The 26,722-nt window shown below is 47.9% G+C and overlaps 2 protein-coding genes across 2 annotated transcripts; one reads left to right on the top strand and one right to left on the bottom strand.

The window, feature by feature from the left end:
* The first annotated feature begins 777 nt into the window (after positions 1-777).
* On the top strand, positions 778-20,799 carry HDAC1 (histone deacetylase 1). Its single transcript, XM_084609699.1, has 14 exons — positions 778-926; positions 5,827-5,939; positions 6,479-6,596; positions 10,162-10,236; positions 12,038-12,176; positions 12,808-12,949; positions 14,650-14,742; positions 15,039-15,147; positions 15,331-15,471; positions 15,950-16,058; positions 16,182-16,312; positions 16,925-17,071; positions 18,754-18,802; positions 19,189-20,799. The coding sequence occupies exons 1-14, from the start codon at positions 878-880 to the stop codon at positions 19,214-19,216; spliced, it is 1,443 nt and encodes a 480-aa protein (XP_084465825.1). The 5' UTR covers positions 778-877; the 3' UTR covers positions 19,217-20,799.
* Positions 20,800-23,146: 2,347 nt separating this feature from the next.
* MARCKSL1 (MARCKS like 1) lies at positions 23,147-26,627 on the bottom strand. Its single transcript, XM_084609613.1, has 2 exons — positions 26,227-26,627; positions 23,147-24,534 (listed from the first exon to the last, which is right to left on the bottom strand). The coding sequence occupies exons 1-2, from the start codon at positions 26,320-26,322 to the stop codon at positions 23,896-23,898; spliced, it is 735 nt and encodes a 244-aa protein (XP_084465739.1). The 5' UTR covers positions 26,323-26,627; the 3' UTR covers positions 23,147-23,895.
* Positions 26,628-26,722: the final 95 nt, after the last annotated feature.

The raw sequence follows: 26,722 nt of genomic DNA, 5'->3' as shown, positions 1-26,722 counted from the left end.
GTCTGGAACCATGCCATTCAAGATTTTTAAAATGCCATGACTGTGAAATTTACAAAAATGGATGTGGTAGGAATGGACCATGAAGGGTGAAAAATCAGGACACTCTTTTTCGGGAGCGGGGAAGGAGAGGTACAGTCGCTCTATGTAAGACAAAAAGCCCCAGTCTGGGGCAGACACATCGTGCCCCCCCACCCAGCCAGTTCCCCTGTAGGCATGGTGGCCCCAGTGCATTCTGGGACTACTGCTACCCCCCCCCCATCCCATGGTAGCCCTGCCCCACCGGGCTCCAGCCAGGCCCGCGGGCGCGTCCACACTCTGGGCAGCGCACTGCGGGCCGGCACTAGCGAGGGATCCAATGGCACTGTGGGGACAGCCATGTGGCACGTGATGTCGTGGCAGCAAGTGTCAAGTGGTTTAGCCCTAAGCTGCCCAGATCACCTCTTCTGTGAGAATGGTTCAGCCCCGTCAGCCCCGAGTCCTCTCCTGGGAATAGCACATGCCTGTGTGATTTCCCCCCCATTCTCTGAGGAATGGTACTTTCCCCTTACCTCCCCCCCCCCCCGGAATGGTAAACTCCTGTCTGAACATAGCCCCATTCTTCGGAAGTGGTACAGTCCTGCCAACCCGTTCCTCCTTTTTTCTCCCTTCTCTGGGAATGGTACAGTCCAGGAACACTTGCGCTCTACCTACCCTGCTAATCCTACCGCCCCGCCCTATCTGACTTCTCATTGGCTTCTCCGAGGGAAGTGGGTCCAAGCCACTCCCCGATAGGTCTGCTGCCCCGCGGGGGCGGGAGGACCTGCTCGCGGGGTGCTTGGCCCTCGGGGCGCGTTCGGTTGCGCTGCGGGAGGGTTTGGTGCGGTCGGGAGGCAGGAAAATGGCGCTGACACAGGGGACCAAGCGGAAAGTCTGTTACTACTATGACGGTGAGAGCCCCGGGCCGGTCCTCGCTGGGGGGCGGTGAAGCGAAAGCAGGAGACTTTGGGCGGGGGGGAGACAGGGGGCGCTGGGGAAGGGCCTGTGGGGGGAGGGAAGAGGAGGGGGGCCCGCGGAGGGGGGGTGAGGAAGAGGAGGAGGACGGGGGGCTGGAGGGGAGCCGGCGGAGGGGGGGGGTGAGGAGGGGAGGGGAGCTGGAGGAGGGGAGAGGGGGCGAGAGGGGAGCCGAGCTGGAGGGGGGGTCTAGGGGGGAGCCGAGCCGGGGGGGGCTGGAAGGGAGCCAGCGGAGGGGGGGAGAGGGGGTGGGGGGGTGAGGAGGAGGACGGGGGGCTGGAGGGGGGGTGAGGAGGAGGAGGGGAGCCGGCGGAGGGGGGGTGAGGAAGAGGAGGAGGAGGGGAGCCGGCGGAGGGGGGGTGAGGAGGAGGAGGAGGGGAGGGGAGGAGGAGGAGAGGGGGTGGGGGGTGAGGAGGGGAGGGGAGGGGGTGGGGGGTGAGGAGGGGAGGGGAGGGGGCTGGAGGGGGGGTGAGGAGGAGGACGGGGGGCTGGAGGGGGGTTGAGGAGGAGGAGGAGGGGAGCCGGCGGAGGGGGGGGGAGGAGGAGGAGGAGGGGAGCCGGCGGAGGGGGGGGAGGAGGAGGAGGAGGAGGGGAGCCGGCGGAGGGGGGGGAGGAGGAGGAGGAGGAGGGGAGCTGGCGGAGGGGGGGGAGGAGGAGGAGGGGAGCCGGCGGAGGGGGGGGGAGGAGGAGGAGGAGGAGGGGAGCCGGCGGAGGGGGGGGGAGGAGGAGGAGGAGGAGGGGAGCCGGCGGAGGGGGGGGGAGGAGGAGGAGGAGGAGGGGAGCCGGCGGAGGGGGGGGGGAGGAGGAGGAGGAGGAGGGGAGCCGGCGGAGGGGGGGGGGAGGAGGAGGAGGAGGGGGGGAGCCGGCGGAGGGGGGGGGGAGGAGGAGGAGGGGGGGAGCCGGCGGAGGGGGGGGGAGGAGGAGGAGGAGGGGGGGAGCCGGCGGAGGGGGGGGGAGCCGGCGGAGGGGGGGGGAGGAGGAGGAGGGGGGGAGCCTGCGGAGGGGGGGGGAGGAGGAGGAGGGGGGGGGAGGAGGAGGAGGGGGGGGGGAGCCGGCGGAGGAGGGGGGGAGGAGGAGGAGGAGGGGGGGAGCCGGCGGAGGAGGGGGGGAGGAGGAGGAGGAGGGGGGGAGCCGGCGGAGGAGGGGGGGAGGAGGAGGAGGAGGGGGGGAGCCGGCGGAGGGGGGGGAGGAGGAGGAGGAGGAGGGGGGGAGCCGGCGGAGGGGGGGGGAGGAGGAGGAGGAGGAGGGGGGGAGCCGGCGGAGGGGGGGGGAGGAGGAGGAGGAGGAGGGGAGCTGGCGGAGGGGGGGGGAGGAGGAGGGGAGGCGGAGGGGGGGGGAGGAGGGGAGGCGGAGGGGGGGGGAGGAGGAGGAGGAGGGGGGGGGAGGAGGAGGAGGGGAGCCGGCGGGGGGGGGGGAGGAGGAGGAGGAGGAGGGGAGCCGGCGGAGGGGGGGGGAGGAGGAGGAGGAGGAGGGGAGCCGGCGGAGGGGGGGGGAGGAGGAGGAGGAGGGGAGCCGGCGGAGGGGGGGGGGAGGAGGAGGGGGGGCTGGAGGGGAGCTGGCGGAGCGGGGGTGAGGAGGAGGGGGGGCTGGGAAAGGGCCTGCCGGGAAGGGGGGGTTGAGGAAGAGGTGGGGAAGGGCCTGTGGGGGGGGGAAGAGGTGGGGGTGTGAGGATGAGGATGGCTGGGCACTGGGGAAGGACCTGCGGGGGAGGAAGTCCAGATGGGGTGCTGGGGAAGGGCCTGTGGGGGAGGCGGCGCTAGCGAAGGGGGCTGTTCCTTGATGCTTTTGAAAACTTTTTCGGATCTATAGTGGTAATATCAATCAGACCTTTTTCTTTCTGTCTCTCTTCAGAACAGCTGCTTGGTTTTAGTTGGGGAGGCTCTGTAGCCAGGGGTATTGCTTAACACCAGGCATATGCTTGGCTGGATTGTGAGTGTAGGTACTGGGTATGGGGGGGTGATGCTTTGTGTTTATTGAATTATTCCATGACACTTCCCCAAATGTTGGGTGTTAGCCCCTGGTGCCCTGCCCAAATTGCAACCTGGGTAATTCTGCTCTGCCTCCCTTTCTTCCCCTGTAGTTCAGTGGGGGAAATTACAGTCACATAACTGCTGTTTGCCGTTCCACACTTGCTGCTGTGTTCCTTGCCAGCAGGGTGTGTGTTTCAGTGATGGATGAAATGATCTCTTGCAGGTTGTGATCTTCCTTCATGAAAGATGTTGTGTAATCATAATGTTTATCATAATATTTTTAATCCTTGTGGCAAAATAACTATTAGACGTTTTATTGTGGGGTTAGAAGGTGCTTTTAGTGATCATTTAGGCATTTTAGTATGGTTTATTTAAGTGCTCTGCTCCATCAGCTATATATCAGGGACTTTTATCTCTTCAGTACAGTAACTTGCAACATTAGGCCCTTGTTCCAATATGAGATCTACCCCTGCATGCGCACAGTGCTAGATGTGGGTTGACCCCTGCAAAACTTGTTGCTGGATTGGGACCTTAGATTAGGCCAGTTGCCGTGATATTGCAAGTCTGACTTTCATCCTTCTAATATCCACAGCTGATCTGTGCACATTAGACGTAAAATCAAAGTATTTGTGACCTGTTAGTGCCACATTAATGCCCTGAGGTTTTGGATGCATCCTTCAGAGTTCCGGGAAATACTGGTCTCTGGTGGTGATAGTTGTGGGAATGCCGTACCTACGTCCGTGACTGTCAGATGGCGAATGAAAGCTCTGTCTGAGGGTCCACAGTGCCCCTTGGGTCTGGAGATGCACAATTTTCACACTTGTACTCATGCATGGGTCATCAGTGATAAACTAGGGCTTTGTAGTCATGGACAGAAAGGTGGTGTTTGTTTTGGTTTTTTTTTTTTTTTACAGCGGATAACTAACATGCGTTAGTTTTATTGCTGTAAAATCTGAAGTGGGCACTTGTAGTTTTTATCACAAGGTAGCTGCAAGGTCAGAACTCTCGCTCCCCCACCGCCTGCCTATGCTTGATCTAACAGTAAAACTATAGTGCTTTGTCTCCCAATGTGTTCTTACAGCGGGATAGGTGATGCCTGTTAGTGATGATAAAACTTTTTTTTTTATCGGTATATACATAGACTAGGATGCTGGTAGAGTCCAGCTTGTAATAGCATCTTTGGGTATGTCTACACAGCGCCAAAAAAAAAAAAAAAAAGTGGGGGTGCTCTTAATTTAGTTTAATCTGAGTTAGGTAGTTTGGGTTAAAAGAACAGTGAATGTACGGCAACTCAGGTTAGCTCAAATTCAGCCCCAGGCTCCCCGTAGGCTTTAATTTGAGCCCTTAACCCAACTTAAAAGCACAGATGCCATGTCTTCACTGGTATTTTAACCTAATTTAGCTAACCCAAATTAAGAACATGCCTTTTTTGCCGTGTAGACATATTCTAGAGGCTGCAAAGATATCCCCACTGCTTATAAAAAGAGAGCCGGTAAATAACTTTGTTTAGCAAAATAAACCTCCATATAGACTGCTCAGTTCAAATCACTTGTGAGTTGCCCACTGCATTTCATTGGAGGGTAGAAGACAAGTGACCATTCTCTCCTGGGCTGTTGTTAGTTCGGTATTCAGAAGGTGCTGGCTGCCAGATGATTACCTAGCTAGGCTCTTCGGCTTCCTCTGTGGTTCTTTCAGGCCTTGTTAATGCTTGGAATTAACCTAATTTTCAGCATTGGTATTGCTGCACCAGTACAGAGTTCTGTTGTAGACCAGGAAAGCTGCAGGCTACCCCACTTTCAAGCAGAGTTAAATTCCACCAGTGGAAACTGTGGTTTTAGAAAAGGTTTCAGTCTCTGCTGGCTGCGGGAGCAGTGCAAATTACTCGTGAATGTTGAGATCTATGACAAAACATTATGTACTCTCAACTGAGTCACCTGCCAGGCGAGGTTGGCGCTCTCACCTCCTAGGATGGTTTGAGGTTGTGAAACTAGTTAACTTTTTTTTGTGTGTGTGTGTCAATGTTGAGTGTGAGTTACCGATAGGATAGGCCTGGATGCACAGGCTGGTAAGGACGGATGAATTAAAATAATTGGGGCCATAAAATACTAGGATTTCGTTTATCTTCAAAGTGCATTGCAAGCCTTAACTGTCTTAGCATCACAACACACACACACAGCTGCCCCTGCGAGTTAGGAAACATTATTGCCATTTTACAGATGAGGAAGCCAAGTCAGAGAGTCCAAGTGATTTGTCTGAGGCTATTAGACAAGACATTGTCTGAGCTGGCGTTAGAACTTGAGAGTTCCTGGCTCCAGACCAAAACTTAGGCTATACAGTAGTTTCTCAAGGAAACGTGTACCTTCATTAAATACAGCAGTGAAAATTGACCCTAACCATATGGAGGTGACTCTAGAAGGTTTCTAATTTTGGGAGATGATGGCACTAAGGGACAGTTATGTGTAATGCCTGTCAGTGCTGTTCTTGTCCCACAGAAGCTGCAGCCTTTTCATTTTAGCTTTTGTACATGGTGGGATCTTTCCATGTATGGTACAAACTTGATTAACCAAACCTCAGTGATTTGCAACAGTGTCATGTTCCCCAACATCTGTTAACTGCACTGAAAACTTCCTTGGTTTTCCAAGACCTCAATTATCCAGTCTTCCATGAGACTCTGATAGAGTTGGTATAAATCTGGGGAGGGGGGAAACATGACAAGCATACATATTGCTGTAGAAAAGAGAAAATGACAAAATAAAGGTCAGATGGGACTTAACTAGAGGTGACTCCTGTCATCTTCCTCTGCAGTGATGTTGCTCAGAGGAGAAAACGTTCTTTTCCACTATAACCAAATGCTTATCACTCTCAGGGGATGTTGGAAACTACTATTATGGCCAGGGCCATCCAATGAAACCCCACAGGATCCGAATGACCCACAACCTACTGCTGAACTACGGTCTTTACAGAAAAATGGAGATCTATGTAAGTATAGGCCCAGACATGGAGAGAGAAGTAGGAAGCTTGTATGGAGGGGGCTTGACCCGCTTCCCATGCTGTCACTGTATTGCAATGGAACAGGGTCTTGCAGACTCTCATGTGTTTTATTGGGAACTTCTGGAGAAGCAAGATGGAGGAAAAACAGTTGGAAAATATTCCTGGGGAATGACCAACGTCCAGGTGAAGTTAATTTAAAGAGATTGTTGAATTTAAGACTTCCACCACTCCTGTGTTTAGCGGGGTGTTCCTTGTTTTGTTCCAAAGATCAGGTAATCTATATATAAAAATGGGAAATGTTTTTCTCCCTGTACCTTGACTATTTCCTATGCCTAGGCATATAGTAAAAAGCTCCAGTCTCCTATCATAACATTCCTCTTCCCCTTCGAAAGTAGATTTATTTTTGCTTTAATAGCACTGGCTTTAGCTGCTGCTATTCTTGAGAGTAAATTTGGGATTGGAGGCAGGCATTAGAGAGGGAGAAGGAATATATGTCAAATAAACCTTGTTTTGTTCTCTCCTTGCAGCGCCCCCACAAAGCAAATGCGGAAGAAATGACCAAGTATCATAGTGATGACTATATTAAATTTCTGAGATCTATTCGCCCTGATAACATGTCTGAGTACAGCAAGCAGATGCAGAGATGTAAGCTATGCGTATGGTGTTGCAGCTTCTAACCTGAATTACTTTAGTCCTGAGAACCCTGGTTAGCTCTTTGAGCTCATTGTCAAAAGAGGAGGGAGAATCTTATGAAACTTCTTTTTTTTTTTCTTTTTTTTTTCCATGTTCACCTAACCAATTAGATTATTATTTTTTGTCAGACTTCTACACTGTTTTCCTCCATTGTGGTTCTGTCCCTAACACCTTTGATCTTGAGGTTGGTGGAAGCTTTCATCTTCTTTTCTAGCTTATAAATGGAACAGCGTGGACATACCTGTACAATAGGTATTCTGCATAAGCAACTTGTAACATAAGATTCTGGAGTTGTTAATAATGGGGACGTTCTGGGGACCACCTTTCCCAGATATTGGGAGGATGGGTTGTTTTTTTGAAGCAGGAGTACTGTTGTATGGTAGATATGCAGAGATCTGTGTAATATTTTCATGATCTGGGAACACCAGTGTCACTATTTCCTATTGCAATAGGGGATATGTTGTTGGTAACTGTGTTCCTTTTGGGGCTATTTCTAGAGATCTGAGAATTCATTCCTTACGAGTATAAAATATTCTGTGATATTTATCAGTCAGCATCAAGAAATCTGGCTGCTTAAATTCCAGCTTCACAATCTGTTCTGTTCTGACCAAGATTTAGATCCTGCAAGCCCTGAATTCAAATGGACTTCAGCTGAAGTTCTGTGCACTGAGAGCTTTCAGGACCAGGCCCTCTGTGCTGAAAGTGGTGTTAGTTTCCGTTCTGATGTCGTACCTGACAGGCAACTTCATCTGTATTATGCAGGATGTTGGACTAAATGACTAAAGTTCTTTCTGGCCTTAGAATATCCTCAGATGCATAGATTTCCCACCACCCTCCATGTGGAAAAATCTTTTGCAGCTTTCATGTTATAGAAATCTTAAATACCTTTTCAGACTTTCTGCAGCTCTGTGCTAACATTTTTCAACAATTAATAGGTAATGAACTATAGTTTCTGGCTGATTTGGACAAATACAATTGCTAGGAGTTCCCTAAAACACTATATTGGTTGTGTGCACTCTCTTCATTCCTGAAATCTGTAGAATTGTTGGCCCATGGGGCTTATTTTTATGAAGTGTGTATGTAATCCCCTGTTAACTCTCTTGAAAGATTTATGGTCTAGAGGGTGAATTATATGTAGTTTTAAACTATTGTGAGCCAAAATGCACACAGTATTTAGGCACATGAGTGCAACGACTAAAGGAATGAGTAATATGTGTAATGTGTACCAAAGTACTTCCTGGGGTAAATAATATGCCTTAACATACTAAAGTACATATTTACACAAACCTAACTGCTTACCGCTGAGACTGGAATGGTTCATAAACCCCCACACTGGTCTTCCTCTGGTCAGCTTGGCATTTTCTGTACTGTACTTCCAAGGAAGGGTTTTACTTTAAGGAAATTAAATGTGAAAATTTTTCAGTACATATGGAGGTGAGACAAAAGCCAATTCACAATTCAGTCCAATGTCCCCTCCTTAACAGGGCTTGCAAAATATGTCCACCACCACCTAGTCAGAGGACTAATCCTATGAGCCAGAAATAGAGATTAAAGATGGAGGTGATGGGGCCCCACCACCCAAGTACAAGGCCAGTCCCTGGTGAAGAGCCTAGTCTCCTTTCTGTTCTTAGCTGTTGAGAAAGGAGTGGGTGCTGGGATTTCCATAGGGGTGCTATCCTGGGGACTCGCATCTTTGATAAGAGTGGCAGAATGGCCTAATGGGTAGGGCACTGGACTGGGACACCTGTGTTCTATTCCTGGCTCTGCCAGTGGTTTGCTGGGTGACCTTGGGCAAGTCACTTTGCCACTCTGTGCCTCAGTTTTCCCATCTATACAATGGAGATAATGATACTGACCCCCTTTGTAAAGTGCTCTGAGGTCTTTTGAGGAAAAGTACCATATAAGAGCTAGGTAGTATTATATTGGGCTCTGACTAGTGGGCTTATCATACATATGAAGCTCTTGACCCTGCTCTAGCTGTTGGAAATGAGAGAGAACTTTTTCTCTTCCCCGTCCAGAGCCACATATTGCTGTAAAAGGCTTGATCTCCTGGCTGCTTTGAAGGGCTTTGCGAGAAAAGGTCTCCATATGAATGAATAACTCCACCATTTGCTTCTGCTTATACAGAGGGTCATATCTTTGCCAAGCAGAAGCAGAGTCACACTGTCAAATATTGTCCTTTTTGCTGCAGCCCACAAGGTTCTGAATGGTAGCAATGATGCTAAACGGTCTCTCTAATCTCAGTCCATCGATACACTCTGTCTGAAGACTCAAGAAGATTATACTGCAGCCATAAGGGCTAGAAATTTAATTTGTTGCAATGGGAAGCTTACATTCTGCAGCAACTGATAACAGACCTCCCCACTTGCTGGGAATAGATTCCCACACATCTCTGATGAGGGAACTATTCAACCACTGCTACTTACCATACCCCACTGGAACAGTTGTACAAATTGGAACACTTAATTTGGACTTTCTTGATTTGTACAGTCCATAAGAAATGAGTTCCATTTAAATCTGGAAACTACTTAAACTTTCTCATTCATCTGTTCGGTCTCCAAACATGATTTTTCGCTAGCCTTTTTGGAGGCGAGGAATTGAATGAAGGCAGCATTTCTCATGCTGGGAAGATTCAGGCTTGACTGGTCCTGCCTCTAAGTACAAAGGGAAAAGTTCTGCTCAATTTTGTTACACCATACGGATTTTTGTAAAAACAGGTTTTGCAAAACATAGGCCCAATGAAACTTTTAAAAAATCATGTAAACATTTCTAATAGAAAAAATTATATGGAAATAAATGGTTTCCCTGCAGTGTTTCCAACCCAAACATGCTTCAGGTTTGAGAACCTAGAAGACAAATTGGTGTTTTTTTTTTTTTAATCCAAGATATGAAATGCGCAAAGTAAATGAACAGCATACCTCATGAGAATCAAACTGAACTTTTGAAATGTTCAGTCTTGATAATCTAAGGTGATGTTAGTAACACTGAAGGAGACCTGTTTGCAACATGTGATTTTTAAATTAATAGTGTCACGACTCACTTTCTAACACAATTGACTGACAATTGGGTTTTATTATAGTTTATTCCACTAGGTGGTGCAACTCTTGTGTAGATCCACAGTGCATGTGAAATGCTGGTTTCATTCTTTAGTGTCTCTCAAAGAGCAGCGGTGGACTTGCACTTATAGCATCTCTCTGTACCAACAGAGAGCTTTTACAACCTTAAGTGCAGGTTCTGTCCTTTCCTGCAAGCTGTCACAGTGATGGCAGTGGGCTGAGCAAAGACTGAAGGGAAGGTTGCAACAACTGATGACTGATACAATGACGTCTTTAGTGAAGGGATGAGTGTCTACTTCTCACTGAACATTTTATTTATTATATACATGTAAATTACATAAACAAGGCTAAGATATTTGATGCTCTACTGAGTCTGTTTATGACCTTAAGTTAGATTTACATCATAAACTTTGCCTCTTGTATGCAGGCTTGTCATGCAAACATTTTCTTTCTTTTTCAAGTCAATGTTGGGGAAGATTGCCCGGTGTTTGATGGGTTGTTTGAATTTTGTCAGCTGTCTGCAGGAGGCTCTGTTGGTAAGCACAAGAATCCTAGATGCTTTCTCTTTTTAGGAGAATGTCCATAATGTCGCTCTGTCAGAAAAGAAATGTGATGTTAGAGACGTTTCTAGATTCCTTAAAATAACTGGGCTGACATGTTGTGATCATTCTCAAGTCCCGATGCATTGGAATGAGATTGGTCGGTGGTTGAGAATGCTTTATGACTATATGTAAGGTCTGGCTCTTCAATATGAGCCATATTCTCTCATCCAAAGATCACTTAAGTGGTCATGTTGAGGAATTTCTGCGTATGGAATAAGAAAAGGAGTACTTGTGGCACCTTAGAGACTAACCAATTTATTTGAGCATAAGCTTTCGTGAGCTACAGCTCACTTCATCGGATGCTCACGAAAGCTTATGCTCAAATAAATTGGTTAGTCTCTAAGGTGCCACAAGTACTCCTTTTCTCTTTGCGAATACAGACTAACACGGCTGCTACTCTGAAACCTGTGTATGGAATGAAAGCCTCGTGAATGACTTTGTTTCAATAAAGCTAGCTATCTTTGTTGTTGAAACCTTGGTTTATTTAAAGATATCTTGCTTTTTATAAAAACTTGTTCCAGGGCTGTGTAACCTCAGCCTCAGAGCAGGTGTTTTGTTTTACAAAATGAAATCCACTGGTCTCTTTTTTTGATAAGAAGGAAAAACAAAAGCAGGAAGATTTCAATAAACTCTCTAAAATCTGTATCATTTAAAATAAAATGGCATCCTTATTAGTGAGTTTTTGCCATAGAGTAATGCAGCATTGAGAGACTTTTACTGTGCACATGCTTAAAAGCTTTGAGGCTTACTACAGACTGATAGATATCCTTATTTTCTGAAATATAAAGTCTGACTACACTCAAAAACTAAAAAGATAAACATATGCTTGTCCAGCTGACAGATACATCTGAAGTAGCTATTCCAGTCTCTTATCACTAAGGCTCTGACCCTACAAAAGGATTCATCTGTGTTGACCCTTAGACCCATGCAAAGTTGCACTGAAGTCTGTGAACATAAGAACGGCCATACTGGGTCAGACCAAAGGTCCATCTAGCCCAGTATCCTGTCTTTGTATAGTGGTCAATGCCAGGTGCCCCTGAAGGAATGAACAGAACAGGTAATCACCAAGTGATCCATCCTCTGTTGCCCATTCCCAGCTTCTGGCAAAAAATTCTAGATTCCACTGAGATTTGAACTCAGATTACTGGATTCAGAGTCCAGAGTGCTAACCATTACACCATGGAACCATCTGAACCAAACGGAACCACATAGTAGAATTGTGTGCAAGCTGTAAGGTTTGTGGGGGATCCCTTTGCCTAGTTATCTATACAAAGGACTAAACAAAGCTAACTGTGTGTGTGAGATAAAGCTATCCATGAAAGGTTTATCTTTAGGAAACTGATAAATAAAACTAAACTGTACTTTAACTGTGACTCAAGCTAGCAAGAGCTAGCGGGCTGTGGACCTGTTTTCAAACCAGGCTCCCCATTTATGTTCTGAACTACTGGTGTGAAACGGGACCAAGACTGTACTGCAAAAATAGATGCTTAATTGGTTTACATTACTGTAGTATCTCTGTAGAAGAGAGATCAGTGTAGTGTCCCCCCTTAGCTGAGAGTCTTCTGCCTTACCGGTTTGTATGAGAAATCCAGTGTTTAAATCTTTGATATTTGTATTGTTATACACACACAGGCATATGGAATGACACACGTGACCCCACAGGGCAGGCGGCCTCTGTGTGTTAGGGCTTCATTCTGTCTTTCATGCTAACGTTCTGCAATTCTTCTCCCTGCAGCCAGCGCTGTGAAGCTGAACAAGCAACAGACAGATATTGCTGTGAATTGGGCAGGAGGCCTTCACCACGCCAAGAAATCGGAGGCTTCTGGCTTCTGTTATGTCAACGACATTGTGTTAGCCATCTTGGAGCTATTAAAGTATGTGCAGTACTTCTTATCCATTTGGTTTGTCTGTTCTGATGCATTTTGAGTCCTTACCACTTTCTTCCCAATTTGCTCTTTTTTGTTACCTTGTTAGCTGTGTCTTTTCTTGGGAGGGCTTAATCAGACATCTTTTTTGGATGCAGTGCCCTCTCTTCAGCAGGGGTTGCTGTACTTATGGTATGATGCAGTAGATGAAAGGCCTGGAGGCATTGCGTGATCACTCTTTGGTGCTTCTTCCTTGGCGCACAAAAGTGGCACTCCTGTAATGTGTCGTGATTGTTACCATCCTGGCAGCTTTTGTCATGAGGCAGCTCCAAGTAGGAGGCTTGGAGGTAAAATGTGCAAGTCACGGGTTGAGTTTGTGTAAACTGAATTGATCAGGTGCTGCAGCAAGAGCCACTTCGGTTTCCTTGGTGATTCTGTTCTGCTGCCGACCAGTTCAAGGCAAATGTCCGTGCTCTGCATCGGTTTTGCTTAGAGACTCCAAGAGAGAGAGACAGCAAGTTGGTAACCATACAGCCTGGGGGTTAGCACCACAGTCTTTGCTCTCCTCCCATTTACTCTGCTGGTGAAGACCGTTTCCATTCTGAAGAAATGCAGCATTTTGACTCCCTTCTGATTCTAGGTACCACCAGAGGGTGCTGTATATTGACATTGATATTCACCATGGAGATGGCGTGGAGGAAGCCTTTTACACCACAGACCGTGTCATGACTGCATCCTTTCATAAGTACGGAGAATACTTCCCAGGAACAGGGGATCTGCGGGTGAGAATGGAGGCTTAGTAGAAACTTCCCCTAGAATTTGATTTGTTCCATCTATTCACTGTCCAACTAATTTCACTAAAACGCTGTTTCTGTGTTCACTGGTTTAGATGGACTCTCTCAAAATAGCAGCCTTTGTTTAATGGGAAATGTGTGTGACAGTTAACTTTTGTTCTCTGAGCGGGTGCTTAGTCTTATATAGTAACAATGCCCAGACATCAGATGTCAGTTACTCTACAGCTTCATAGTGTGGGACTCTGAACATCTTGGTGGGCCATATTTATTGGCAGACTGACTTCCATGTTCCCCTGGTGGCCCTATTGCTTTGATCTCACAAGTTATACATGGTCTGGTCATGCCAGTACTTGAATGGGAGACCGACAAAGGAGCACCTTGTGCTGCGGAAGTGATACTGATGGTGGCATTCCTCCCTCTGAGTTGGTGCTGAGCCTAATGGCCCGTGCTGGGAAATGGTTATCTGGAGGTGCTGTGTCTCAAATGAGAGACAACTGGGGTCCTGCCTGCTTATGGTCATTGACAATGCCGTGCTCTTCTCAAGAGGTAGGGATGTTAACCCTAGGGTCATGGTCTGATGCCAGTTAGGGTAATGGCGTTCTGACCTAAATTCCCCCTTGAGTTTTAGGTGGGTGTAGTGTTGTCACTGCCTGTCCTAAGTTATGCGGTGATATGTACTTGTAGCTAGCTGCCACATTTGATCCTACAAGCGGCCACGCTGCAGCAGTGAGTGAAATGATTTTTTTTTCTCAAATGCTTTGGTGTGGTGGTGTGCTCTGTAGATAGAAGATATTTAATTGTTTTTAAAAATCAAAACTAGACTCTTCCAAGATTCCTCTGTCAATACTGCAGGCTCAGGCTGGTATCGGACCGTGGCCTGATTCACATTTGGCTCTGTACGTCATTGCCAACAGTGTGGAGTCTGGAACAGGAATCTTGATGGCCAGTTTTCCCCTGTCCTTGATGCAGGAAAGAATAAAATCTGGCTTTTCTGCAGCGCTACTGGATCTGCACGATGCACAGTTTTTACTAGCAGAATGTGCAACTGAGAACTCACAGGCCCAGAGTGAGACAGTAGATGTCACTAGGGATTGTTCCTTCCCATGTATCATATCACAGCAAGATGCTCTTCATGTCTGTTCCTGGGATTGAACTTTCTCGGGCAAGCAGTAAAGTATTCTCAGTAGAGCATCCTTGCTTGTGGAACCTGTTTCCTTTAAATCTGCTATTGGCTTGTAACTGGGGGCAATACAAAGCCCACCTGTTTGGACTTTTTAATGACCTTCTCAATGAGGCCCAAGTTACATAGACCTTGTGACTCCAGTTTGACTCAGTTGAATGTTTGACTAGATGCTGAGGCAAGGGCTGTTGTTTCAGTAGAATTCCAAGGTGCTGTTTTACTCTCTATCTTGACTCTAACCTCGCATTACTCTCCGTTAGCTACGTTATGTCTAGATTGATTAGTTGAATGCAAAGGCCAAATGTACCCACTTACTCCACGGCTAATCCTCTGTTGAAGTCACTGGAATCGTTCTCATTTATGCCAAGACTGAATTTGTCCCCAAGTGCCTTGGCTTGGATTCTGATAAACCTGGTGGAATCCCAGACTTTCCTTTTCTACGTTGGCACGTGTATGTTGGTGTTTGTTCTCTGGTGACCCTGTGGTCTTTCCTGTCTCACTCTAATAGGATATTGGTGCAGGCAAAGGCAAGTATTATGCTGTCAACTATCCTCTCCGGGATGGAATTGACGATGAATCCTATGAGGCGATATTTAAGCCGGTAAGCCTTTTTCTGAGTGAGTCTGGTATGCTGCTTTGTCTTTTTCTAGTGACGCTCTGATGAGGGGAGCTGCAATCCTGTGCTGTAAGATTCCCTAGTGTTTATTTCTACTTGACAATTACAGCCAGTCACTTGCAGATTCTTACCTGTGAGAGCTTCAATGTCACCAATACGGGAGGGAGGCAACAGCCATTGAGGCATCAGGGAATATCTCCATGTCAGCTGCTGACATGGATTTCATTGTGTTGCTATGGCATCGTCCCACGGGAGTGTGTAACAACGGATTTCTTGTCCAGGTGATATCTAAAGTGATGGAGACGTTCCAGCCTAGTGCAGTTGCCTTACAGTGTGGATCGGATTCTCTGTCAGGGGACAGATTAGGCTGTTTTAATCTGACCATCAAAGGTAAGAGCACACTGCTTCTAGCAAAGCAGTCAAACCAGGGGGGTGGCCTTGAGGAAAGCTCAGACATGTAAAATACAGTATCTGTGGTGGCACCTGTGTGGTTGATGTAATCACTGTGTTGAAAAGCTTACTGTCCAGTTACCTAGTGAGGCTGTGAACTTTCTCCTGTTCCCTGTGCTGCAGGTCATGCCAAGTGTGTGGAGTTCGTAAAGAGTTTTAACTTGCCTATGCTGATGCTAGGAGGGGGTGGCTACACAATCCGCAACGTGGCTAGATGCTGGACTTATGAGACTGCTGTGGCTTTGGACACGGAAATTCCAAATGGTAAGGCTATCGTGTGTTGTATTGAGAGGATGGGTGTCTAGTAATAGAGCTTGGGGGAAATTAAATTGCTCTGAGTAGGTGTAGGAGACCTGTGAAGTACCCTGGACACTTCACTAGCTGCTGACTTTTATTGCGTTTGAGTTCTCTGAGCTGCCGCTGCATATGTGGGGTGTTCTAGTCCTCTAGTACCTCCTGAGAAACCGTTTTTCCCCTACACCACACAATGGTTGGGGTGTCCTGCCATCTCATTGAAACTAAAAGGCCTGTTGTGGGCACCATGGGGTTAAAGCAGTGAATAGTCTTTGGCCCCACTGTCACAAAGTTATGTTTTTCTGAGCATCCCAGGAGAGCTCCAGTCACCCCCAAAAGGAAATGTTCCATTTATTCTCATAGCACATTGAAGCTCATGTGATATTTGCTATTTCGATACCAGACCTGTAACCAATCAAGGTTATTCTGTGTTCTAATCTTTGTGCAGAGCTTCCATATAATGACTATTTTGAATACTTTGGACCAGACTTTAAGCTCCACATCAGTCCTTCGAACATGACCAACCAGAACACCAATGAGTATCTTGAGAAGATTAAGTAAGTGTTGTCTGTTACTCCTAGTGAGATTGGTCCCTTACACTGGGGGCTTGTTTCTGATGATGCTTTTTAGATCACCAGCGTGTGGGGTTTTTGGTTTGTTTGTTTTTTTGCTGGTTGTAGGCAGCGGCTATTTGAGAATCTACGCATGCTCCCTCATGCCCCTGGTGTCCAGATGCAGCCAATTCCTGAGGATGCTGTGCAGGAGGACAGCGGAGATGAAGATGAAGAGGATCCTGACAAACGCATTTCAAGTAGGTGCCCGGCTGTGGGCATAGGTTGCCTTGCGTGATCACGGAGCTGCTGAACCTTCCGTTGGTGACGCAGTGCTATTGCTAGATAACTTCCTTAACAAAAGAATCTACATTTTAATATTAGAGCTCGAACGATTGCCAAAGCCTCCTGGGGGGAAATGACTGACAAAACACTGGAAGTTGTAACATCCGTTTATGCTGCCAGAAGACAGGCTCCCGCTGTTCTAGCAAAAGTCGCCCATTAGTTGTGAAAACACTAGCTTATATCCAGACTGTCTTATGCCCTTTGGGTCTGGAGTCAGGTTTTCCCAGTGTGAAGTTAGTTAACCTGTTTGTGCTGGCAGCTCTAGACATCCTGCTGTAAACTTAATCCAAGGCGCATATACGTGTTACACTGAGAGATCTCCGAAACTGACCTTGGCTGCTGCAGGTAGTTGGCTAAGCTGTGACTCCAGTAGGATTGTTGTATTTCTGCACAGTAGTAAAGTTTCTTGGCACTGTAGAGCATTCCATGTGTGCACATGTACCTTCCTAAATATGTTTACTGCCTTACGGACCCCTGGGAAAAAGACTCCAGTGTGACTGAGGTAGCTTCTCCCTCTTTGCTCTCAGTGCGCTCTGCTGACAAGAGAATAGCCTGTGATGAAGAATTCTCAGACTCTGAAGATGAAGGGGAAGGTGGTCGCAAAAATGTTGCCAATTTTAAGAAGTCAAAGCGTGTAAAAGCAGAAGATGATAAGGAGGAGGAGGAGAAGAAAGGTAGGTGTAAAACTGGAACTAGCAGTATGTCGGACTGCTCCCAAGAGCCGGTCCTATATGCAGGACTCCGTAATGTGAGGGATGAATAAAGCTGTGTCTGTTGCAGAAGTTAACGTTTCTGCGGTTCATCTTCTAGATTGCTGACAATTGATATGTGGGAGTGAGAGAGATGACGTTTGAACCACTCCACTATCAATGGGAACCTTGAAGGAGCTGCCAAATTTTAAACCCGGGTTGCATGGCAGGCTAATAGAGAACAGGAGTTTAGTAGAAACACCCCAGTGACACATGGGACTGACCACAGTGCTTAACGCATCTGGAAAGAGCGTGTTGGTGTGGGGGGTCTCATAACCTGGGGCAGCTGCTTTGATAAGACAGTGCTTAAAGTGCAACCTGGCTTAATTAAAACAAACGACAACAAATGTTGCCAGGTTTGTGACCTCTTCTAACCGTCCCCACCCTCGCATTTTAAGCACTGACTGACTTGTGTACTCTCCATGAGTGCTCTAATTTCACCCAGGCTGGGGAATTTTCTTCTTTTCCAAGGCGAAAAAGACTCTACTCTCAGATTCTGGTTTTAGGTGGGTTTACCAAGGTCAGCTCTGGTCTGACAACTGTTAAATTCTGTCCTTGTGTCACCATCCCAACAATTACCACTAAGATGGAAAACCAAAGTATTCCTTGGGCTTTGAGACAATGTCTGATACTTCTGTGCTATTGCCCTCATCGTTCTGCTCCAACTGGCCTAATAATGATCATCCCTCTGCTAAAGCTTCAGTGTGAGGCTTTAGGTATTTTGGGAAGGGGAGGAATAAACATCTGAGTTGTCTGGTTCCTTGGGGTTATGGGCTTCGTAACCCCAAACTCCTTCAGAATACCATAGTGTCTAGCCACTTGCCTAATTACCTTTGCACTGGCTTGCCGCAGTGGGGCCCTCCGAGTGTCTCTATTTCATCAACAAGGCATTGGCGACAGTTCTCTTCATTGGTAGAGTGAGTGTAGAGCTGTGAATCAGTGGCTAATCTATCTTTAACAAACCACAGGCCACATGTCAGCAAATGCAGCCTGAGCCACTGACCGTTCTAACCTGTTCCAAAGATAAATACGCATGTAACACGCTTAGAATGATGTGACTGTTAGGGGACTCCTCAGAACAACTACATAAAGGCTACAACCTGAGCTGTATCATTGCGGGCTCCCTGAGATCTGGTATAATCCAGCCTGTTGCCAGATTTGCAAAAATCTTTTGTCACTGCCACCCAAAAACATTCTGCAGCTTAGTTGACCTCAAACACAAGCTGTCTGAGTCTCTGCTGGTCTGGTCTGTTGTTGTTGCTGGGACAACTGCTGTACTTACTGTGAAGATTTATGACTCTGATTGGAGGACAATAGAAAACAGAGCTTCAGGGTGCCACAAGTGGCTCAAAACAGGTTGCTGCACCAGACTATGGCTTCAAATGTGGATACCTGAAGGGTTCCCCGGTTTCCAAACTCTGCCCCACACATGCAGAGTAGCTGGCATTATCTGTTCGCTTTTCTAAGGTAACTTTGAAAATGACTGCCTCACCAGTGATTTCTAATGTAATCGGACCTCCCTGACTGGTGTCTGATTCTGCCAGGTGGGGCTGGTGAGTGTTTGCTATTTCTCTGCCTCTTTGCTATTTGGGGTTTTTCTTTTCTAGATGAGAAAGAAGAGGAAAAAGCCAAAGAGGAGAAAGCAGAACCCAAAGGGTGAGACCTACTTCTGCCTTATGGATGTTCCCCTCCCCACTTTAGGATGCAATGTGACTTAGGTGCCTGCAAGTTGAGCAGGATGGTTTTCTAGGTGCTCCCTGTAGGTGCCTGTATCTGAGTTTCTCCATCTGTAAATTATAGATAATACCCAAGGCCCTCTTTTGGTAAAGCACTTTGAGGTCCTTGGATGAAAGGTGCTAGAGAAGTGCTTAAAAATATGTTGCATTGTGTGGAAGATAAGGGCAGATGTTAGTGCATTTGTTAGGACAGGACCTAAGGGTAAAGTCTTTAACATGCTACTCCACTATTTTGCTACACTTGATCACAATTTAATTCTTCCTTGTCAGTTGCTTAACCCACGCTCTCCACTCTTGGCTCTACAGGGTAAAGGAAGAGACTAAATCGGCCTAGGATGACTGCAGCTGGACAATACCTTTCATTACATAGTTATAAGTTTGCTTCTCTGGTAGCCTCCCATTCCACAGGATTTATATTTTATATGTTTCTGTATATATTTCTATATAAATATATAAATGACTTAAGAACTGTAAATTATTCCTTGCTGCATTCCGTGGAGAGCAGATGGGGAGGATTCTGAGTAGACAGACCTGCACTACTCAGAATTAGTGACAGGGAAGTTTCACTCTTGCCTTCCACTGCCTCTTTGGTGTGTTTTTTTTTTTTTTTAAATCATTTTCCTCCCCTCTACCTTCTCTTTGAAATAACCCCTTGGAGAATACGGATTTTTTTAATTTTGTTTTTAAAGTAGAAATAGTGTCTGACTTTCAGGTCAGGTGGAAATATGGCCATGAAACTTTGTGGGAGAACTTTGAGTTCCCACCTTATGCCTGTGAGAGAAACTGCTCCTATGGTCTTTGGTCCAATTACACCATAGTAAGTAACTGCAAGCTGATGCCAGTTCTCAGGGTCAAATAGTGCAGTTCTTGAATACAGTTGGCTATATGCAGTGGATTTGTGGAAGGAGTTGAGGCAGTTTGAAAGTAAATATGTAAAGTTCCCTGGTGTATCAGCCCAAGGTGCCCTGCTCTAAGGTATAGATCTGTATAGCACAAAATGAAAACTACCAGGTAGCTGGTGTTTTTAAATAAAACTTTCTAAAGTGGATCCTTTTAAGTGAAGTTAGTGTGGCAGCATTATACATCTCATACAAGAGAGAAGGGCTCAAAGGAATATTTTTCTTCATATACCAAAATCCCTATGTGGGGGGGAAATGCATTACTGCCCATTGTCCTCCTGCTTTTTCCCCATTCAGCTACCCGTGATCACATAATATGCATTCTGAGTGCTGATCTAGGTCCTAGACTGAAACCACTACAGAAATCCCAAGTCAGCTAAAGACCAGACTGCAAAGAGCCTGGCTGAAACCGCTTGTCAATTTGGCACTTGCTGAAAATTCTCATCTGATGTGAAGCACAAATGTTTTTGGATAGGACCTTTCTCCTTGTTGTCCAGGCCAGTAACTGTGGGGAACCCTTTGAACCTGCAACTTAAGCTGCTGTCTTCGTAATGGAACAGCAGCAGTCCCTAACTGTCGCTTGAGATCAGAACTGGCCTTTACCTTGCATCTCACTTCTCATGACTAATCATTGGATGAGCTTTCTGTGAAATACTTCACTGAGCTCCAGCCTCCCAGAAGTTCTGCAGGCAGCTTTCACTTGCTGTTTTCTCAGGGGGATACCTCTGTCCACTAGCATATCTGTACCTCCCACTGAGCGCTGCTGATGGGTTCAACTCCAGTAATGCTGCTAACTTAGGTTTATTTTTAAATGTTTTATTTTTTTAAGTACTCTTCTTTTCCACCATGTCTAGTCTCTTGAAGCTGACTGCGGCTCCTCCTGCTTTTTTACATTTTTGTGAAGTGAGAGAGATCACTGTATCTGTGTGTCTGGGGGGGGGAAATATATTGTGGTTTTTTAAAAGATGCTTTTTATTTTGAATTTTGAAAATCTTTGTAATAAAAATGACATTTCTAAGGTGGTGTGAATTGTTACTCTTTGTGGTCAAGGGAGGGAGGGGGTCTACTTGTTTTGTTGATCACAAAATAGCATAGATCACCGTTGAAAAACGTAGCCATTGAAATTAGAGGCTTTGGGTGATTGCTTAGTGTGTCCTCTACTCCTATTGGTAAGAAAACTGACCTGTATTCATCTTTTGAAGCCAATGTATTTATAGCAGGACTGAATTTACTGATGCTTACTTTTGCTCATTTCATTTACAGGCCTCTGTAAGGGCCTTACCTTCCTTTCAACTTTAAAAAAAAAATGTTTAAGGTATCTTAATTCTCCAGATGCCCCTTTGATGAATGGCTTGGTCTGTTTGCCATGGTATCCCCCTGCCTTACATTTTACGCTGAGCACTAGAGAGGCATTTCTTTTTGCTGTTCTCATGCTGCACTATCCTCATTGCAACCGGGGTGTGCACCTTGGTTTGGATTTCCACTGGAGAACTTAGTAGGTCAAGTCTCTCTCGTTGTTTGTCCTTCCTGAAGTTGATTATCTTCAATCTGCTACTTAATTAGGAGGCAGTTGACTCCTGCTATAATTGGAAGAGGAAAAAATGGTGTCAGGTCTAGGAATGTTTTGCTGTAGTTCAACTGAACACTAGAAACAAATGAGATGAGTGGGTTATTGTGCTTGATTCAATTCCAGGACTCCTACTTGCTATTTTGTCAGATTTTTCTGCACCTTACACAGGTTCATAAACTAGCATTTCCCTGCATGGGGAGCAACCTCTTCCACTGGCAAGCCTACTAGTGATAATGGGTCATAATTAATCTTCTTACCTTTCTTTCATTTATCCCAGTGGTTCTTGAACTTCTGTAATTTGAAGCAGGATGTGGGCATCTCTCCATTTCCAAGGGATGCAAGTGACTACAACCCATAATGTATTTGTGGATTTGTGCTGGAAATGGCCCAACCTGATGATCACTTTAGATAAGCTATTACCAGCAGGACAGTGGGGTGGGAGGAGGTATTGTTTCATATTCTCTGTGTGTATATAAAGTCTGCTGCAGTTTCCACGGTATGCATCTGATGAAGTGAGCTGTAGCTCATGAAAGCTCATGCTGAAAGAAATTGGTTAGGCTCTAAGGTGCCCCAAGTACTCCTTTTCTTTTTACAAGTACTCAAAATGGCTGCCACACAGCTATTCAGTACTGGGGCAGTTAACCCTAGAGCAATTCATACTGTTGCATGTGTAAGAGCATATGTTGTAGAATGATCCCTACTAGATAAGTGCAGCTGTGCCCATTTCCATGGACCTGCAGTATGTGACAGCTTTAATTCTGCCAGACAGTGTAGACAACAGCTGTGCTGAAGGTACCAGTTTCATAACCTGATCTCATGCAGTGGAGATGAGCCTCAATTTGGGAGCATCCCCCTTGGCATACTGTGACTTGAGCTAGAACCTAGTTACAAGATTGGTCACATTTAGCCTCATAGCACTGATGGTGAATGCTCTACCATAGAATAGTTAATGGTGTAAAGTACTTTGCCATACATCGATGCTATAGTAGAATCAAGTTATTACAGGCAAGAATCCCCCTTTAGCAGGAGAGGCCTATGAGTACACATTTCCCCAGTGCATTGTCATTGACTGGGAGACCTCAGACAAGACATATCTCAAAGTTTATTTAAAAGGACCCCAGAATGAGGATAGGTACAGACTACAGCCCCAGTATAATCCTGTAAAGTGAGCCTTTAAAAGGTGTAACCATGTCATGTCATTATTGCTCCTGTCCACTGGTGTCTTACAGAAGAAGCCTGGCCCCTTGTTAAGGGAATGGAGAAGACTTCACTTATTCAGTTTCCAGCTGAACTACAGGCTCCTAGGTGAGTTTGGACAAGCCACCTAATCTGTGCTTGAATTCTGACTAAAATATTTACTCCCTACCTCAATGGCTCTAGATTAAATTACCAAGCACTCCCCCTCTCCCAGGTGATCAGCCATGCATGTCACATCCCCAGTGAAGTCATTACAGGCTGTCTATCAAGCCAGGTGGTCTGTTAGAATTAGCTTATTACCTGAAGCTAACTCTAATGTGGTGTGCACCTCAGACTGGAGTTTAAAGATGATCAATAAGGTGTAGAGGCCATCCAAGTAAAGGATTCCATGTAGGGAGCAGAGTCAGGCTCACACAACATGCAAGAAAGTTAAACACAAAATGGGGCAAAATGGGACAGACCCTGCAGAACAGGGTGTAGCTTGTCCAGCTTTTGATGTGCTGAAGTCAACTGAGTGCTACTACAGTTAGGAATAAAGTGATTAAGTGCACCCATTAGGCTAAATAAGCAACCGCCAGCATCCATATCCCAGACAAAGTCAACAAGTATACCCAGAAAGGGGTTACCATTTATTCCTTTCAAATGTTACAAGGAAACCCAGAAAATTCTTTTTTTTTTTTTTTTTAGAGTTAGAAAATTGCAAATCAAATGTTTTGGCCATTAAAAATTATTTACAGAAGAAAAAACTTCACATTATACAGCTTGTACTCTCCCTCCCCCACCCCAGAAAAGTTACCCCTTAGAAGTAAAATTAAGCACAGCGGACTTACAAGCTTTATGGTTTTAAGCCAATAGTAAGACATTATAAAAAAAACTAACCAGATTAGCTTTTAAACTGTTGGTTTCTATAAAAAGCCCCAAATACTTTAAATGAAGTCAGAACGAAGAATTTAAACCAAGAAAAAGAATCCATTGAACAGTCAGTGGCTTATTGGACTTTGAAAGCTGCATGGAGGATTAGTGGAAAAGAGACAGTAGGTCAGCAGGGAGCCCAGAGTTTGGTGTAATAGATGGAGCCTGACTAGATTCCAGTTATGTCCAGGATCGTCTTCCTCCAGTTTTAAAGGATTCAGGCAAACTAGTCCCAAGTTGTGGTGGTGGGAATCCAGACCAGTTTTCTAAAGGTGAGCTGCATGGAGGGGGAGGGACAAATAATTCAGGCATTTTAATTTTAGGTATCAGTTCTACTTTGACCATACAGGTGTGTGGGCAAGGCAGCAAGTCAGTGTTATGGGATGAAGAGGATGGCACAAAAAGTCTTTAATTTATGACAATGTCAGGTGGGCTCTACTCTTCCTTCTGTAGAGTTGCTGCAGGTGTTGTACTGGCCTCAGACTCCACAGGTTTTGAGGACTCCTCTGGCTGAGCTGTAGCCTCCTGGCTTTCTCCCAGCTGCTGCTCCTGCTCCTCTTTCTCCTTGGCTTCCCCTGCTTCTGCATCTTCCCTTTTAGGCTCTGCTTCCTGCTGCCCCTCAGCAGCAGGAGCAGATGGGCTGCTGTCCACTGCAGCAGCTTTCTCCTCAGCTTTCCCTTCTTGTGTTGTACTGGTCTGCTCAGTTTCATTAGTGGAGCAGGTAGGGTTCTCCTCTCCTTTGGCTTCTGCTTTGGCCTGGTCATCTGTGGGAGAGGACACAGCAGAATCCCCAGCCTCTTTCTTGTTCTTCCTGAAGGAGATCCCACTCAGCTTGAAGGACTTCTTGAAAGAGAACTTCTTCTTCTTCTTGGGGGTCTCCTTGCAGGCTGCAGCGCCATCAGGCTTGGCCTCCCCACCTTCAGCAGCTGGGGCTGGCTCAATGGCATCACCACTGCCAGACTCTGCCTTGGCCTCATCTTGGACTGGCTCAGCAGATCCATTGCCATTCAGTGGTGGGGCTTCTCCATCAGCCTTGGGTGAGACATCCCCATTTATCTTCACATGGCCGTTCTCCTAACGGAAGAGAGAACCATAACATATTAGATAGACCCTGAGATCCAGAATACCACCACTTCCCCCAGCGACTTTAGCTAGTAGGATTAAAATGGGTTTTCACCTTCCAGAGATGAGTTCGTGTTGGCTGTAAAACCCAATTCTTGCTTCCTGATCAGGTCAGGTCAGGAGCATGCCCCATGATATGCTGACTAGCCAGCTCATCAGTCTCCCCTGCCAGAGAGCAGGGAGAGGAGTGGAAGTATTTCCCAGTGGCTAATGCATAAGGCTGGAGCTAAGTTCTTTTCCCACAGAGTTCAGGCAAACGAGCCTGGGCTCCTGCTGCAGTCCAGGGGGGTCTATTGCTGACCAGGCATGGTGTGGGGGGAAGGAGGCACAACTGGCAGACAGGGAGGCCTGTGCTGTGGGGAGTGCAGTCACAACCCTCTAACTGGAAAACCCCATAGCCTGATGGAGCGGCCGTGGCCGGCCATTAGCAGCGCTGGAGAGCCCGGCAGAAGCTCGGTCCCAGCTGGTGCGTTGCCAGCGCAGGTGAGCCATGCCCCCAATACGCGCGGCGGGGGCTTCGCCTAAGAGGAGCCGCTCCTCCGCCGCCACCAGCCGGCGCCGGCGCTCCACCGCCAGAGCCCGGGCAGGGGCGGGGAGCCGGCTGCTGCTGGAGGCATTGTTGCACGGTGCAAGCAAGGGGGGGGGGGGCTGAGCCGTGATTTACACCACCACCCTTGCCCCATGGCGGCTTTCCATTCCACAGTCACCCTGCCCCGCCCTGGGGGGAGCCAGCCCCGCCTCCCCCCCCGATAAGGCGACACGGGGGTGGAGGGGGGGGTCTCAGCGCCCAGGGAAGAAAAACCCGCAGTGATTCGAATTGCAAAGGTCCCTCCCCGCGGCTTCTGCCCCCTTGCCCGGCTCCAGAATGCGCCCTAGTGAACGCCCCCCTGGGACCCGTGTGACCCCCTGGGGCTTCGGCCACGGATTTATTTGGGGTGGGGGCAGAGGAACGCAGCCGCCGGGCCCCCCCACACACACACTCCCTTTAACTGGAGACGCTGAGAAAAAGCACGAGGAGGTCTCGCCCCTCCAAACCCGACACCCCGAGCCGCCCGCGGGAGCTCGCCGGGGCTCGCCCTGGAATGCGGCCATCGCCCTGCCCCGCCCCCGCGCGCTGGACCCGGATCCTTCCTTTGTTTTTCCTCCACGCACTCGGGGCTGCCCAGGGGTTTGCCGGGGCTTGAGCGCCAAACAAAGGCAGCCCACGCCGCGGTCTCCAGCCGGACCCCGGGCAGGCGGCGGGGAGATTATGGCAGTAAAATGCCATGGGGGGTGGGGTTAAATGGAGATTTGCAGGGGGGGTCCGCACCCCGCCTTCCCCCATGTTTGGGGCACGACCCCCCCAGAAAGGCGGGTTTCGAGGGGGGGCTCAGTCGCAGGGGCAGACCAGGAGCCCTGCTTTCCAAGCAGAGAAGGCGGGGGGGACATCGCCTGATTCGCCTCCGCAGAGCGGGAGGGGCCCCTCCCCAAATCCGGGGCGGGGGGGGAGAAGGGGCGAAGACTTTCCAGTAGCCCATCCCTAGCGATTCCAGGGGGCTTAAACCTCCCCCACGGGGAGCCCCCCCCCGACTTATACGGGGGGGGAGGGAACAAAGCAAAGATCCTTTTAACTCCCCCTTCCCCGAGCCGGACAGAGACACCCACCTGGCCGTTTGATTTGGAGGGAGACACCGCCGCACGCTCGGCCGGTTTCTGAGCCATCACGTCTCCTTTGGCGGCCTTGGAGCCCTGGCTTCCCATGGCGGCTGGAGGGCAACTGAGGCAGGCAATCAGAGAAGACCGTTTAAGCGCCTCAAATCCTGAGACGGGGCGAGTGGGGGCGGGCGGGCAGAGCCACTCCCCGCTTGCCCCAAACTTCTGGGCAAAAAGTCCTGGCTGGGCAAAAAGCAAAGCGACAAATCCGAGGAGCGAGGGAGACGCGCCCCCAAAGCCGGGAGATCAGCTCGGCGTCCTCCCCCAGCCGCCCAGCGGGGTCCCAGCCGGGGCTCGGCAGCCAGCTCCGCGCCCTGCAGCCGGACAGACTCAGTCTCACTAGACGCCTCCCCGCCCCCAGCGCCGGCTAATAAGCGCGCAAAAGCCAGGGGCGTGTCGGGCCTTTAAATCCCCGCCCAATGGCCGGCGCGGGGTGGGGACAGGCGGG

This window comes from Lepidochelys olivacea (assembly GCF_965140295.1).
Source record: "Lepidochelys olivacea isolate rLepOli2 genome assembly, chromosome: 19".
NCBI lineage: Eukaryota > Metazoa > Chordata > Testudines > Cheloniidae > Lepidochelys > Lepidochelys olivacea.
The sequence above is the reverse complement of the archived record's forward strand: the minus strand, read 5'-3'. Positions and strand labels throughout refer to the sequence as shown.

What these genes read in the sequence shown, in the direction of transcription:
- HDAC1 (XM_084609699.1), top strand. Translation starts at nt 878, where the DNA reads ATGGCGCTGACACAGGGGACCAAGCGGAAAGTCTGTTACTACTATGAC. An exon ending in ACAGAAAAATGGAGATCTAT is followed by an intron (nt 5,940 to 6,478) that starts GTAAGTATAGGC and finishes CTCTCCTTGCAG; the next exon opens with CGCCCCCACAAAGCAAATGC. An exon ending in ATGAGGCGATATTTAAGCCG is followed by an intron (nt 14,743 to 15,038) that starts GTAAGCCTTTTT and finishes TTTCTTGTCCAG; the next exon opens with GTGATATCTAAAGTGATGGA.
- MARCKSL1 (XM_084609613.1), bottom strand. Translation starts at nt 26,322, where the DNA reads ATGGGAAGCCAGGGCTCCAAGGCCGCCAAAGGAGACGTGATGGCTCAG. An exon ending in CCTCCAAATCAAACGGCCAG is followed by an intron (nt 24,535 to 26,226) that starts GTGGGTGTCTCT and finishes CTCTTCCGTTAG; the next exon opens with GAGAACGGCCATGTGAAGAT.